General features: G+C 46.6%; 1 protein-coding gene across 2 annotated transcripts in view; it reads right to left on the bottom strand.

Moving 5' to 3' along the window:
- LOC135182289 (contactin-3-like) overlaps positions 1 to 15,638 on the bottom strand; it is a 163,999-nt gene that overhangs the window by 24,170 nt on the left and 124,191 nt on the right. For both annotated transcript variants that reach the window (XM_064156187.1, XM_064156188.1), the window contains exons 8-9: positions 12,743 to 12,872; positions 11,046 to 11,196 (exon numbers count right to left, since the gene is read on the bottom strand). In XM_064156187.1, the coding sequence (XP_064012257.1) occupies positions 11,046 to 11,196; positions 12,743 to 12,872 (281 nt within the window). The remainder of the gene's footprint in view (positions 1 to 11,045; positions 11,197 to 12,742; positions 12,873 to 15,638) is intronic.

Here is a 15,638-nt window from a genome sequence, read left to right as displayed (position 1 = left end):
TGGGATAAGCAGGATGCTCAGCTGAAAAACAGGTTCCTTGCTCTTCTGGTGTGCTAGTTTGAAGCTAGCTAGAATATTTTGGTGAGAAGAATTAGAGGATAGGCTGTGAAAAGGAACCAATGGTGATGGCTACTGCACTCATAGGCTTGCTGAGATGGATAAGAACAAGGACACAAACATAGGTAACAGAGTCTTTCTCTGGGCTTTTTGGGCTGCCTGCACTTCTCTCCCTAACTTGCTGCCTGACTCCTTCTGCTTCCTACCTCCCCTGGCCAACCCTCCAAACTCATCTTGAACATAAGGCAAAGTCTGGGGTAAGGTAGAGGGGTGGGGAGAAGGTGGAAGGGTGGTTGGGAGCCCCTCCTGGGGACTCTGGTTTCTGGGAGGGTGCTGTGTTTCTGTATTGCTTTTAAACTTGTTTATTTCTGCCTAGAGCTGTATAGACTGTAAATATCTGCTCATATATTGTGCTAAGCTGTACATATAAAGCTTCATTCAACTTCCAGATCAGCTGAGTCTAGTCTGGGTGATTTGCTTATGTGTATGGGGGGCAGCTAACACCCAAACCATCACATCTGGCAGTCATGAAGTGTGTATCTGGCAGCTCAGCAGGATCAATTCTTCATGTGAAAGCCCCCACATGTGCTATGGCAGGCAGCTGATGTGGGATGCTGCAAGACAAGCTTCTGCTTTTAGGTCTTTAGGACTGCAGTCAGGCACAGCAGGTGATGAATGCACCACCTTAGATGCAACTGCATTGCAAAAGTAAAAGCTGACCCATAAAATCAGACTCTTCAGTGAACTGCACAGTCATTAATTATGTATAGTCATTTACATGATAAATAATACAGTGTTATGATGTGTTCTAGGGGGGGTTGTGTTTAGGCAATATGCCTGAATTCATTATTCCTGTGAATAATTAAGTTGGGAAATAAGGGCAGCAGAATGCAGCTCCAGAGTTTGATGGCTTCAGTGATCTTATTACTTCACCCTTAACTTCTCTGATCCTCCAGAATCATGCTCACTAAGCACAGACTTTGTGCTCTGAAGGCTCTGAAGTTATGCTGCTCCTTTCCCTTAACAGCAAGTCCACTTAATCCTCACAGGGACTGCATCTGAAATGTCTAAAAGCAGGAGTCTGGATTCCTTCCACAGCTGCACTACTCATCTCTTTACACTGAAACACACTCCAGAGGTAAGCACCACTTTTAATTGCTTTTCTTAATTAATCTGAATTGCATTTTGCATTTTCCTGAAGCAGGTGCTGCAGTGCTCGTGGCTGCAGCTGACAGACACTTCTTTTGGGCAAAGGTAGCACCACAACACAATTCACAGAGGCAAATGATAGGTGATGGCAAATCACCTTCTTGGAATGACAAAAGCATCTTCTGTGAGGGACAAAAGAGCTATAAATAGACACTTTAATTGGTTTACATCTGGAGGAAACCATCTTTCAAAGTGTACTGAGGTACCTGCTCTGGCAAGGGTGTTGGGCTGGATCTCCTGAGGTCCCTGCCAACCCCCAACATCCTGTGAGCCTGTGATCTGAGGAGGTGTGGTGGTGTTTGAGGCAGATTTGTGAGGAGGGTGTGCTTCATCAGTGTCAGCACAGCTGACCTCCCTGAGGCTTCTGAGCTTCTCATGGAAAATGCCAAGTAATATTTGGCTGCACTTTTACACTCATGGAATGGTTTGGGCTGGAAGTGATATTAAAGATCATCTAGTTTCAACCCTTCTGCCATGGGTGGGGACACAGAATCATAGAATCAACCAGGCTGGAAGAGACCTCCAAGATCATCCAGTCCCATCTTCCACTAGATGAGGTTGCTCAAAGCCCCATCCAACCTGACCTTGAAGACTTCCAGGGAGGGAACATCCACAACTTCTCTGAGTGCCTCACCACTCTCACAATGAAGAATTTCTTCCTTATATCTAATCTAAATCTCCCCACTTACAGTTTGAAACTCCTGCCCCTCATCCTGGATCTAAGGAAGAAGCTTCTTCAGTATGAGGGTGATGAGGCTCTGGAACAGGTTGCTCATGGAGATTGTGGATCCCTCCTCCCTGGGATGGTCCAAAGACAGGTTGAATGAGGTTTTGAGAAACCTAGTCTACCTGAGAAGTGCCCTTGCCAATAGAAGGTTGGAGTAGATGATCTCTAAGGTGCCTTCCAACCTAACCCACTCTGTCATTCCATGGTTACAGGATGTCAGGAGTTGGAAGTGACCCAAATCGATCACAGAATCATAGAATCAACCAGGTTGGAAGAGCTCAGAGATCATCCAGTCCAATCTATCACACAGCCCTAGCCAGTCAACTAGACCATGACACTAAGTGCCTCATCCTCACCATTGCTTGAACAGGGACAGCAACTCCACCACCTCCCTGGGCAGCCCATTCCAGTGCCAATCACTCTCTCTGCCAACAACTTCCTCCTAACATCCAGCCTAGACCTTCCCTGGCACAACTTAAGACTGTGTCCCCTTGTTCTGTTGCTGCTTGCCTGGGAGAAGAGCCCAACCCCACCTGGCTACAGCCTTGCTTCAAGTAGTTGTAGACAGCAAAGAGGTCACCCCTGAGCCTCCTCTTCTCCAAGCTAACAGCCCCTGATAAGGAACCCTTTTGGATTAGATGGGAAAACTGTAATTGATTAAATCTTACAATACAATCTGTAGGCATTTAAAATGTGTTGAAGACAAAAGTTAACACATTTCACACACAATTGTAATAACCCCCACAAAGCAGCATTAAAATCCACCTCGTATGGGTGCAGAGAGCTTCTCACCTCTCTGTACAGTCTGCAAAGGTTTGTATTGCACCATCTGCTCTCAAGCAGTTTCCAATAGGAAAAAAAAAAAAGAGAAGCAAAAGCAAATGAAAACTCAACAGCATTCACAAAGCCTGAGATCAAACAAAGGAAAGCAACAGGATCAGGCTGCAAAGCAGAAAATGTCTATTGTTTAATTAAACCCAATCCCGTTTAGAGTGCTCTGAGCTATCTGCAAGTCTTAGCTTGCCTAAAATAATTAAGCAATAGGCTTATTAAAACTGAGATATATAAGGAAGAATCAAGTTGTGGGGCTGGGTTATTCTTTTTTAATCCCCTCATCATTAAATAAATAAATAAAAATCAGCAAATCAATTCTAGGAAAAGAGAAAAAAAAGAAACCATTGTCAAAGTAAAATCTTTGCTGGTAAATTAAAGAGAGAAAGGCTTCACTTTTTCAACCCTGAACCAGCAAATGCAGTGCAACCTCTGAGAACACTAAGCCCAGAAATAGCTCTGCCCCTTCCTGCTGAAACAGAGAAACTGAAGCTTTTAGTGTGCTTCAAATGATTAGATATTCAGACACTGTGATAAAACAAGTGCACCGGGGCTGGGCTGCTGCCAGAGAGGGAGCTGGAACTCCAACGTGAAAAAACAGCACAGCCTTTGGTGTTCCCTTCATCTGCAGGTGTTTCATAGAATCACAGGATCAACCAGGTTGGAAGAGACCTCCAAGATCATCCAGTCCAGCCTAGCACCCAGCCCTAGCCAATCAGTTAGACCATGGCACTAAGTGCCTCATCCAATCTTTTCTTGAACACCTCCAGGGATGGGGACTCCACCACCTCCCTGGGCAGCCCATTCCAATGCCAATCACTCTCTCTGACAACAACTTCCTCCTAACATCCAGACTAGATGTTCCCTGGCACAACTTGAGACTGTGTCCCCTTGTTCTGTTGCTGCTTGTCTGGGAGAAGAGACCAACCCCACCTGGCTACAACCTCCCTTCAGGTAGTTGCAGACAGCAATGAGCTCTGCCCTGAGCCTCCTCTTCTGCAGGCTGCACACCCCCAGCTCCCTCAGCCTCTCCTCGTAGAGTTTGTGTTCCAGGCCCTTCACCAGCTTTGTCACCCTCCTTTGGACATGTTCCAGCACCTCAACATCTCTCTTGAATTGAGGAGCCCAGAACTGGACACAGCACTCAAGACTCAAGGTGTGGCCTGACCAGTGCTGAGCACAGGGGCAGAATAACTTTTCTCATCCTAGTGGCCACACAGTTCCTGATCCAGGGCCAGGATGCCATTGGCTCTCTTGGCCACCTGGGCACACTGCTGCCTCATCTTCAGCTACTCTCTACCAGTACTCCCAGGTCCCTTTCTTCCTGGCTGCTCTCAGCCACTTTGTCTGTAGCCTGTAGCACTACTTGGGGTTGAAGAGCAGCAGTTTGCAAAGGGAATTCTCTTTTCAACAGCCTGGAGACTGCTGAGGCAGTGGCAAATGGCAGAAACCTTTAGCCCTGTGACACAGAGAGGCACTCCCTTTGGGTGACTGGAGATCAATTCAGAACCTGCCCTGTCCTCAGATCAAAATGTCATTGGTGAAATAAAATCATCATCTCTTGCTATGGCTTCAGCAAAATCATAGGAAATTAATCTTTGAGATGATTTTTTTTCCTTTCAATAGCCAAAGGAATGGCATAAAAAACTCCAACTAAAAAATTGCATCTGCAACAGCCAAACAGCTCATGTTTGTGCTCTTTGAGGTCAACAGAATGAGAAGAGCAATTAATCAGCTACAGAACTTCAGGATCACAGAATGCTAGAGTTTGGAAGGGACTTCAAAAAGTTATCCACTCCAACACCCCCTGCTAGAGCTGGATTGCCTAGAGCAGGTCACACAGGAATGCATGCAGGCAGGTTTTGAAAGTCTCCAGAGAAGGAGACTCCACAGCCTCTCCAAGCAGCCTGCTCCAAGCCTCTGTTGCCCTCACAGGGAAGTTTTTCCTTACATTCACGTGGAACCTTCTCTGCTCCAGCTTGCACCTGCTGCCCATTGTCCCATCATTAGACACCACTGAGCAGAGCCTGGCTCCATCCTGCTCACACTCACCCTTCCCATCTTTTTAAACACCAATGAGGTCACCCCTCAGGCTCCTCTTCTCAGCAGGGAGATGTTCTGCTCTGGACTGGACTCTCTGGTCCTTTTTGAATTCACAATCCCAGAACTGGACACAGTATTCCAGATGTGGCCTCACCAGGGCAGAGTAGAGGGAGAGGAGAACCTCTCATCTTGATTACTTTGCTCATTCCACAATCTCAAATTACTTCTTGCAGAGGTCTCAAACTACATTCTGGTGGGCAGCACATCTCCCTTCAGTCCTCAATTAACTGAAACCCTATTTTCTGCCTCTCCTTCTGCGTGTTCTGCAGTGACTCCTATGCTTTCAACTTTGCATCCCACTCCTCTTTTCTGTCCATCTCTCTTCAGTCAAACTAGCAAGCAGCAAGGTTGCATTTTTCAGCACTGAGCAATTTCTCAGCCTCCAGCTCATGAATCCAGGCTGAATTATATTTCCTTCCCTCCACAAGACACATCATATTCAGCTCATTTAATTAAAATTTACTGAGTCATTATCCCAATCTCCATACCCAAAATGCAGCAGCACCATTTAAAACTAAATTAAGAACGCAAGCAACGGTGCCACCGGAATGAAAAGCTGTCAGGCTTTGCTGAAGGAATGTGGTCACTACCTCCAGCAAAACAGAGATGTTCTTACAACAAAGCCCATGAATACATTGAAGGGATGGAGCATTTGTGCCTCTTTTTCATCAGGCAAGGGGGAATTTGCTTCAAACTGTCATTTGATCCCTGCTGCTGCATCTTAGGTGACATTGTCACTTTTATGCTGACTGTCAGGAGTAGTTCTGCCCTTGTGCTAAGCCATGTTTGGTCTCTTAGCCTTCCCAAAAACCTGGCCAGTTTAGGCACAGCCCAAACTAGCATCGTTTAAACCAATGTAAGCATACCACAGTGCTGGTGGAATCACAGAATCAACCAGATTGGTAGAGACCTCCAAGATCATCCAGTCCAACCTAGCACCCAGCCCTGTCCAAGCAACCAGACCATGGCACTAAGTGCCTCATCCAGGCTTTGCTTCAACACCTCCAGGGATGGTGACTCCACCACCTCCCTGGGCAGCCCATTCCAATGCCAATCACTCTCTCTGGCAACAACTTCCTCCTAACAGCCAGCCTATGCCTCCCCTGGCACATCCTCAGAAGAATGCATGCTCTAATATTTATGTACATTTAGGTGGCAAACAAAACAGGACACTGTCCCCATTCTCTACCCACTCTCAGTAACTCCACTGTAGCAACATCACCAAGAATATGGTTTTAACTAGTCTGGGACAAACAGATTTGGGAAACTGTACATGTCCACATGGGCTACAGTGCAGGAGATCTTCCCCTACAGGCACTAACTGCATAGAATCATAGAACGGTTTGAGGTGGAAGGGACCTTGCAGGTCATCTAGTTCCAACCTCCCTGCCATGAGCAGGGATACCTCTCCCTAGGCCAGGTTCCTCAAAGCTTCATCCAGCCTGGTCTTAAACAGTTGCAGGGATGAGGTGTCCACAGCCTGTCTGGGCAACCTGTTCAGTCTCTTGCCAGTCACATAGTAAAGAGCTTCTTTTGAATGCACTCTTTGAAGACTGATTTCCTTCTTGCTCTTCACAAGCAAATGGCAATTCTAAGAGAGGGAAGTCTCTGTCTCAATCTCACACCCAACCTCTGTCTCTCCTGAGGAGCACTCTGTGAGCCTGGTCCCTATCAGAGGTTTGAGATCCAAATGTAATTAAGCTCATCCTGCTTCCCCTACCTCTCCCAGGCAATAAGCACACTGGAGCTCCGAGAGCAGCACCACCCCCTTCTGGGAAACTCATTCCTCCCTTTCCCTGCAATTAAAAGGCACCCCCCCCAACAGCCTTCTCCATTAGAAATGCAGTTAATGGTTGAAAAATGCCCTGCTAATTGGCAACACTTCCCTGAATTGCAAGAATTGTAGAACTGGAAGGAATTCATGAATTGCAATTATTCATGGCAGACAGTAATGAACTCCAGTGCTCTCTGCAATGAATCCCATGGCTGCTCTGCTCTGGAGCAGAGTGTACTTCATTACTGCCTTTGTTATTCTGTTCCCTCACAGTGCAGGGTCCAAAAATACAGGAGGAGACACTCTGGGCCCTGTTTGAGAAATACCTGCACTTTGCAGAACTGAAAGCCATCATTTCTGTGCCTAAATCTAAGCAGGCAGCACCATGCATGCTCGATGCTCTTTCAGATCCTGCACCTTGTTTTCTTTAGCCCACAGCTGAAACCGGTGGGTACTGCAATCCAAAACCATAGAATGGCTCAGGTTGGGAGGGACAACAAAGATCATCTACTCCAACCTCTCCACCATGGGCAGGGACACCTCTCTCCTACACTTGGCTACTCAAGGCCTCATCCAGCCTGGCCTCGAACACCCCCAGGGAGGAGGCATTCACAAGCTCTCTGCACAACCTATTCCAGAGTCTCACCACCCTTGTACCAAATAACTTCTTCCTAAGAACCAGTTTAAATCCACTCTCCCTCAGCTTACAACCACTCCCCCTTGTCCCATTGCCAGACACTCTTATGAAATGTCCCTTTCCAGCCTTCCTGTAGGATCTTTTCAGGTATTGGAAGTCAGCTACAAGGTCCCTCCCTAGAATCTTCTCCTTTCCAGGATGAACAACCCCAGCTCCCTCAGCCTGGCCTCAACAGCAGAGGTGTTGCAGTCCTTGAACCATCGTTGTGGCCTCCGCTGGACTTGTTCCAACACCTCTGTGTCCTTGTTATGCTGGGGACACCAGAACTGGACAAAGTACTCCAGGTGGAGTCTCACAAGAGCAGAGTAAAGGGGCAGAATCCCCACTTGCCCTGTTGGCCACACTCTTCTTGCAGCAACCCAGCACCTAATTTGCCTTCTGGGCTGCGTGAGTGCACTGCTGACTTACAGGGAGCTTCTCATCAATCAACACACCCAGGGCTCTTTCTTCAGAGCTACTCTCAACCCACTCTGCACCCTGCATCATGGATTTGTGCCTTAAGTCCATTAAGACCAGTTCTCAAGTTGTGCCAGGGTAAGTATAGACTGGATGTTAGGAAGAAGTTCTTCACAGAGAGAGTGATTGGCATTGGAATGGGCTGCCCAGGGAGGTGGTGGAGGCACCGTCCCTGGGGGTCTTCAAGCAAAGCCTGGATGAGGCACTTAGTGCCATGGTCTGGTTGACTGGATAGGGCTGGGGGATAGGTTGGACTGGATGATCTTGGAGGTCTCTTCCAACCTGGTTGATTCTATGATTCTATGATTCTTGCCCATCCAGACAGACAGCTCACAAAGCAATGCAGAAGCAGTGGCTGGAATGGTTTTCACTTAGACACATGTGGAACCTTGCAAGGTCCAGGCACGCCTGGCAGCTTTGAATGTCATGAACCAAACCTACAGAAGTTAGCTGGTGGCTGGGATAGGCAGCTCCAACAAGAGGTAGGTAGGGATGGGAAGGATACCACTCTTCTTGCCTGCTTTTTTATGGAGCTAAAATCTAGGAGTTGTCTTAAATGGGGAAAATCAGCTGCTCAGCACAATAGGATGAGAGGCTGCAGTAGGAAGAAACACAGGTAGTGCTACTGTGACTGAGACTTGCTTGCATGCAGCCAGCTAGAGTCTGTGGTAGCATGTCAAGCTCTATAATGACAGACACCTCATCTTCTGCCAAATTGCCACATTTGACAACACTTAACATTTGAACACTGTTGTGGTCCCTGTGAAGAAAGAGCCAGAAGTGCACAGACCTAGGTACAAGGAGAGAGCCCCAGCCTTACAACAGAACAAGCAGTGGTCTCAACTGTAGTGGCTAAAAGTTTTGACTCATCTGGCAACATCTTCTGTGTTTAGAAATTTCAGACTAAAAGCACAATGTGATGCTTTACAGAAACAGGACCAGAAGAACCTCTCACAAACACCCTGCTGATGATAGGCTAAGCTTTGTGAAACCTAACACAAAGACCTGCAGGAGCAGGGGTACATGCATGAAATCACAGTACACTGCAATCTTCCTTCAAAACCAAAGCATTCAGTCTCCTCAGGCTCAATCCTGGACTTCTGGATGCTTCAGTGATGCTACTGTCCCCAGGTTCAGGGTGATACCAGAGCACTGCAAGAGCAGCATTCACAGTCATCCTCTTCTTGTCGCGTCCAGGTGAACCCTCGATGACTTTCTGCAGCCCTTGCTGTGATTGCAGTTTGCATCTAACTCAAACACTCCAGCTCCTGGCTGCAAAAAAGCTGACCTCAGGGCAGATGAAACTCCCACATTGTTTTTTCTGCTCCTCAGAGTTTCTACAGCCTCTGCCGAGTGCCGGAGTGCTGCAGCCGAAACGTCCTGAGTACCAAACTGCCTAGTTCCACACCAAATCACTTATGTAAGTATCTTAATTACACCATTCATCCAAGCAGGGTTTTATTCTGTCTCAATTCACTACCTGAAACTCTCATTCTATGCAAATATTGAAATGTAAAAACAGGAAGCAGGAAAAGGCAATAATCCCCTGTGCTGGAGAGACAGAAAGCAAATGGTTGCTCCGGAGAGGTACACTTCTGCAGGCTGATTACACAATTTAATCAGCAGGCTTGTGCCAGTTTAGTTTATGACTAATTCAATCATGCTTTAATGGCTGTTCCTGGAAAAAATGCTTACATCTTGTTGGAAGCCAATAGCTGAGGGCACAGGTGAATAATAAGACTCTCCAGTGAGAATTAGTGACACCAAAACACATTTCCTCTCCTGCAAACACTGAAGCGACAGTAACTTCTTAGCATGGGGAGATAAAGGTCCTCCTTGCTTGAAAAGAGCCTGAAAGAGCATTCTCATTTTCTTTTCCTGTTTTCATCTGTCACTCTGGACCTCCAAATGGCTAACATTTCCCCCCCCTCTCAGCCATGTCATCACCATGGCTATAACATGGCTCAGTTCATAGAATCACAGAATCAAGCAGGTTGGAAGAGACCTCCAAGCTCATCCAGTCCAACCTAGCACCCAGCCCCACCCAGTCAACCAGACCATGGCACCAAGTGCCTCATCCAGGCTTGGCTTGAATACCTCCAGGGACAGAGACTCCACCACCTCCCTGGGCAGCCCATTCCAATGCCAATCACTCTCTCTGCCAACAACTTCCTCTAACATCCAGCCTAGACCTGCCCTGGCACAACTTGAGACTGTGTCCCCTTGTTCTATTCCTGGTTGCCTGGGAGAAGAGCCCAACCCCACCTGGCTACAGCCTCCCTTCAGGTAGTTGTAGACAGCAATGAGGTCACCCCTGAGCCTCCTCTGCTGCAGGCTGCACACCCCCAGCTCCCTCAGCCTCTCCTCATAGGGTTTGTGTTCCAGGCCCCTCACCAGCTTTGTCACCCTTCTCTGGACATGTTCCAGCACCTCAACATCTCTCTTGAATTGAGGGGCCCAGAACTGGACACAGCACTCAAGGTGTGGCCTGACCAGTGCTAAGTACAGGGGAAGAATAACCTCCCTTGTCCTGCTGCCCACACTATTCCTGATCCAGGCCAGGATGCCATTGGCTCTCCTGCCCAGTTGGGCACACTGCTGGCTCATCTTCAGCTACTCTCTACCAGCACCCCCAGGTCCCTTTCTTCCTGGTTGCTCTCAGCCACTCTGTCCCCAGCCTGTAGCACTGCTTGGGGTTGTTGTGGCCAAAGTGCAGAACCCTGCACTTGGCCTTGTTCAATCTCATCCCATTGGCCTCTGCCCACCCATCCAGCCTGGCCAGGTCCCTCTGCAGGGCTCTCCTACCTTACAACAGATCCACAGCTGCTCATAGCTTGGTGTCATCTGCAAACTTACTGATTCTGGACTCAGTTGCCTCCTTGTTGAAGGCTTGTAGTTTTGTTCTGTAGGCTTGCCTTTCCAGTTTTCTGGCAGCACCTGATTCTCTCTAAACCAGGCTACACTCTGCATTAGACTGAAAATGAAACTGGCCCTTAACCTTAAAGAAAGTACTATGCATGTACTCAGTGCTCAGATACAACAACCACAGCAAAGAGAATGCTCCCAGCTAGACAGGGTCCCGGCTAGAGAGACTTCACAACTACTTTAGTCTACAGATGCCACTGCTACATGAAAACACACAAACAAGGTTTTTTTTGTTAAGATTAAACCAAACCAATGTAACTTGATACCTTTCATTTTCGTGTAGCTGCTCACCTCCCTTCTTCCAGGAGCATTTGGCCTTAGGGGAAGCTTTGGGTTTGCATTCAAAATCAACTGTGCTGCCTATCTGAACCTGGATCAGTTTCTTCATTGGACTCTTGGAAAAGTCTGGAGCAGAAGCTAAAACAGAAGGGATAGTAATGGTGAAATAAAGCACCTTTAATTCCATGAATGGGGCTGCTCTTTAGAACTGACACAACACTGCTCGGATTCCAAACAACTGAAAACATGAATTAGTTCACATGGATCTTCCAGTACATAATTATGCATTTCTCCTCCTCGTGGTGGCACACGAGCAAAGGTCTCAGTTGGGCAGAGTACATCACCTAACAAAGCCTTCACAGAATCATACAATCATATAAGCAACCAGGTTGGAAGAGATCTCCAACGTCATCCAGTCCAACCTAGCACCCAGCCCTAGCCAATCGACCAGACCATGGCACTAAGTGCCTCATCCAGGCTTTGCTTGAACACCTCCAGGGACAGTGACTCCACCACCTCCCTGGGCAGCCCATTCCAATGCCAATCACTCTCTCTCATAGAATCATAGAAATATAGAATGTCAGGGGCTGGAAGGGGCCTCAAAAGATCATCTTTTCCAGCCCCCCTGTCAGAGCAGTATCACCTAGAGCAGATCACACTGGAATGCATCCAGAGAGGGAGACTCCACAGCATCCCTGGGCAGCCTGTTCCAGTGCTCTGTCACCCTCAGAGTGAAAAAATTCCCCCTCAGGTTCTGAACCCAGCCAGCTTTAGACACATGGCTCAGTGTGAGCATACACAACTTGTCTGAGCCCAGGGATGGCAGTCAACACCAGCAGGCTCATTAGAACTCCAGGAACTGGCTGGCTTCTAGTGCCACGTGAGAATGCATGTCAGGTATGTTAGATGACACAAAATTACAGCACTGCTGATGCTGAATGGGTAATAGCTTGTGTTAACTAGCAGTTAGGAAAAGGCACTTGGCTTCAGTCTATAGTAACAGTGAAAGAAAATTCAGTGGTTTTGGAGCCCAGTGCAAAGGAGGAGCCTGTAACCTTAACAATAGAGAGGAAATAATGTCCCCAGAGCACACTGCTCTTCACAAGCTTACTTCTGAAATCAGTAGGAGTCACAGAAGCACAAGAGCAGAAGGGCAGTCACAAGTTCAGCACTTCCCTCAAACAAACAGCTGTTACTATTTCAAACTCAAACACACACCAGTTGACTGATGGAATGACAACCCCTCCTCCCCTCAAATCAAGGCAGGATGCACACAAGAGCATCCTATTGCTCTTAAATGCCACTGTTCCCCAGGGAGCATGGAAGCCAGGGTGCAGAAGGTGAATGCCTCTGACTGCTGCGCGGAGCCAGTACTGCCTCCTGACCATGTCAGCCCTTTTAATCTTTGGGCCTGTGTCCAAACTCCCCATCCCTGCTCTTCCCCTAATGAATAATTTAGCTGTGTTCTCTTTTAAAGCAATGAATTGGACTGTAAATCCTCTGGAAGCAGATGAGTCAATTCCTCAGCATTGCAGATAAAGACGTTAGGCTGACAAAAATGTTTGTTTCACTGATAGCATCCGAGGGAGTTAAATTTGAGGTCATGATGAGATGGGATAGGGGGAGAGAGTGTGGAGAGGGAGAATGACACTGGTGTTTTAGAGAGAAAGGAAAAAAGTCTTACCTACAACCCTGAGCTCTGCACTTGAGGAGATGACACCATGTTTATTTTCAGCTATGCACTGGTATCTGCCAGAATCTGTCAGATTTAGATTTGATATGGTAAGTGCACCATTTTCAATTTGGATCCTTCCCTGAATATTAAGAAAAATATCTTTATTGATGATATTATTTCCTGTGAAAAATGTAAAACAAGTAAGAAACAGAAACAGGACAGCACCAATACAGTAAAGGGGGTAAATGGAAAAGCAGCAGCATGAAAACAGGTCTAAGGTAAGTGCCATGGGCTCGATGATCTGTTTGGGTCCCTTCCAACCCCTGCCATCCTGTGGTCCTGCAATCCTCTGAGCTGAGTCCATTTTTAAGACTATGGGATCCTTTTAGCTCATGAGCAGGGAGGGGATTGACTGCACTCCACAGCATTGCTTTCCTACTGCCTGTGGCGATCAGGTTTCTTTCTCATTTGTGTCTGTGCTGTGCAATAAACATGTCACAGTATCACAGTATCACCAAGGTTGGAAGAGACCTCACAGATCATCAGGTCCAACCCTTTACCACAGAGCTCAAGGCTAGACCATGGCACCAAGTGCCACGTCCAATCCTGCCTTGAACAGCTCCAGGGATGGCGACTCCACCACCTCCCTGGGCAGCCCATGTGAAATGGACCTGAAGGATATCTTCATCTCCCATCACGGAACAGCTGGTCCAGCCCTGACACAACAATAGTTTTCAACTTAACTCTTGTTAACATGGAAAATGTTGATCTAAATTTCAGTGCTTTCCAGGCTTGTACCTGTGTACCTGTGCATTTAACATATCTCTTGCACCTTCAGAATTCCTTTTCTCCACATAAATGGAATAATGAACACTTTTTCAGCTACAGTGGTATGACAAGAGCATTCCTGAAAGCCTAAGCCAATAGAGTTTAAGCCCATAGGCTTGAAAATTGCTATCTAGGGTAAGAGTTAGGTGCTGAAGTTACATCTATCAGCACCTGAGAGGAGTAATCCCAGGAGAACTGCACTGCAGAGCAGTGCACCACAGAATAGTAAGGCTGAGAGAAGACACCCTGGAAGCTAAATAATGAGTGCTAAACTCTGATGGACTCATGTAGTTCAGTTAAAAAAAACCTAATAACATTATCTACCATGAACAGCAACCAAGGCAGAAGAAGAAATCATAGGATGGGTCTAGTTGATTGGCTAGGGCTGGTTGGACTGGATGACCTTGGAGGTCTCTTCCAACCTGGTTGATTCTATGATTCTGTGATCGTGGTGTGGCAACAGTGATCAAACACAGATCATACAGTGTATGGAATTGAGTCTTTAAACTTGCTCACTTCCAGAGAGGCTTTACAATGCCTACTGCCCTCATATTTCCCCTCAAACGTGGGGAAAATCCTATCAGGCTCCTCACCACAGCCCAGAGTATCCAAACTGTGCAGATGGCACTGGCATTTTGTGCTATTTAGAGCTTTCACACATGCCACTTGCTAATGAGCTCTCTGTAATGCTATGCAGAAAAGATTCCAACAGTCATTAAATGGAAGATGTATCTAAGTGCCTTAGAGCTGACAAAGCTACTGAAGTAGAAGGATCTTCTCCCCTTGCTTATTCTTAGGAAGCTGTATTAATTACAGTAAGAAGTAGCTAATTTGAGGGTGGAGTGGTGAGGAATGGTGAGAAAAGGAACTGGTGACAAAGACAAAACCAAAGGAGCTTTCTCTCCAGAAAAAAACAGTATAGAACAAAAGAGCAAAATATTTGCTCAAAGCCATTTTCTGACATTTCAGTTCTGATCTGGACATGGCTTACCAGGCCTAAAGCAGTGGCACTCACTCTGCCTTTAAATAAGGGCATGTACTAAGTTGGCTCCACTGCAGGGTGACAGCCAGGACAGCTCAGGTTAGCTCTTCCTTTAACAGGTCCCCTTCCCAGGTTCTTGCAAGGCACTCAAGTCACTTAGACAAAGGCCAAAACAATCCAAAACTGGAGCAAGGCTGAATTTCCACATCTTGCTCCTCTTTCCAGCATTCCAAGCTGCTCTTACTTATCCTTCCTTAATAAAAAAAACATTTGGGCTTGGGGTTTTTTTTTTGGAGAAGGAGAGCTAAGGGGAACCACCCCAGCAGAAAAAGAATTATTGCAGTCAAAGAGCTGAATAAAACAGATTGCTATAGACAGAAAACTCCTCTTCCAATGTCTTCTCAGTGCTGGCCTTCCAGGAGTTAGCCCTAGAATTTACAGTCCTATATCCAGAGTAAGTCATGCTTATGCCCTGACACCATGCCAGAGGCTGGACACCAATACTCAGAAGTGGAGAGCTGGGGAGACTGAATGAGAAGAGATGTTTTTGTAACCACTGAGGTAAAAAAATATAGCACATTACCTGTGTGACTTTGTATGATAGGGTAACAATGCTCTTAAATCACCCAGATGAGATTTTGTGCTCCCTCATTTAACCTGTCCACAAAACACTGCCATTCCCTTTAGTGAGCATATAACTATTACACCTTGAATGGTAAGAAATGGTTTTCAGCCTGTAGATCACTTTTCACAGCCATTCACTGTATCCACTCGAGCAGTTGCTCTTTCTTCTTCAACAGAGAGGGTCAACACTGAGCATAATGCACTGGACAAGGCCAAAATGCCTTTGTGCAATGCTCACAGTTTGTGTTCCTGGGTAGTTTTCTCAGCGAAGCAATGAGATTAAAATCAGTATAGCTGATCAGATTAAAATCAGTATAGCCTCTCTGTGTTTCTGATCTGGGAGACCAAGCATCTTTTAAGCACAACCTCTTTTCCCTGTCTCCAGATGCATTAATTTCCACTAATTCACTTTGCCAACTGTATTAAAGCCAATACCTTTGTTACACTGCCTTTTACTTTACATTCTTTGCA

This window comes from Pogoniulus pusillus, chromosome 16 (assembly GCF_015220805.1).
Source record: "Pogoniulus pusillus isolate bPogPus1 chromosome 16, bPogPus1.pri, whole genome shotgun sequence".
NCBI lineage: Eukaryota > Metazoa > Chordata > Aves > Piciformes > Lybiidae > Pogoniulus > Pogoniulus pusillus.
Note: the sequence above shows the minus strand (reverse complement) of the source record. Positions and strands in the feature narration are given on the sequence as shown.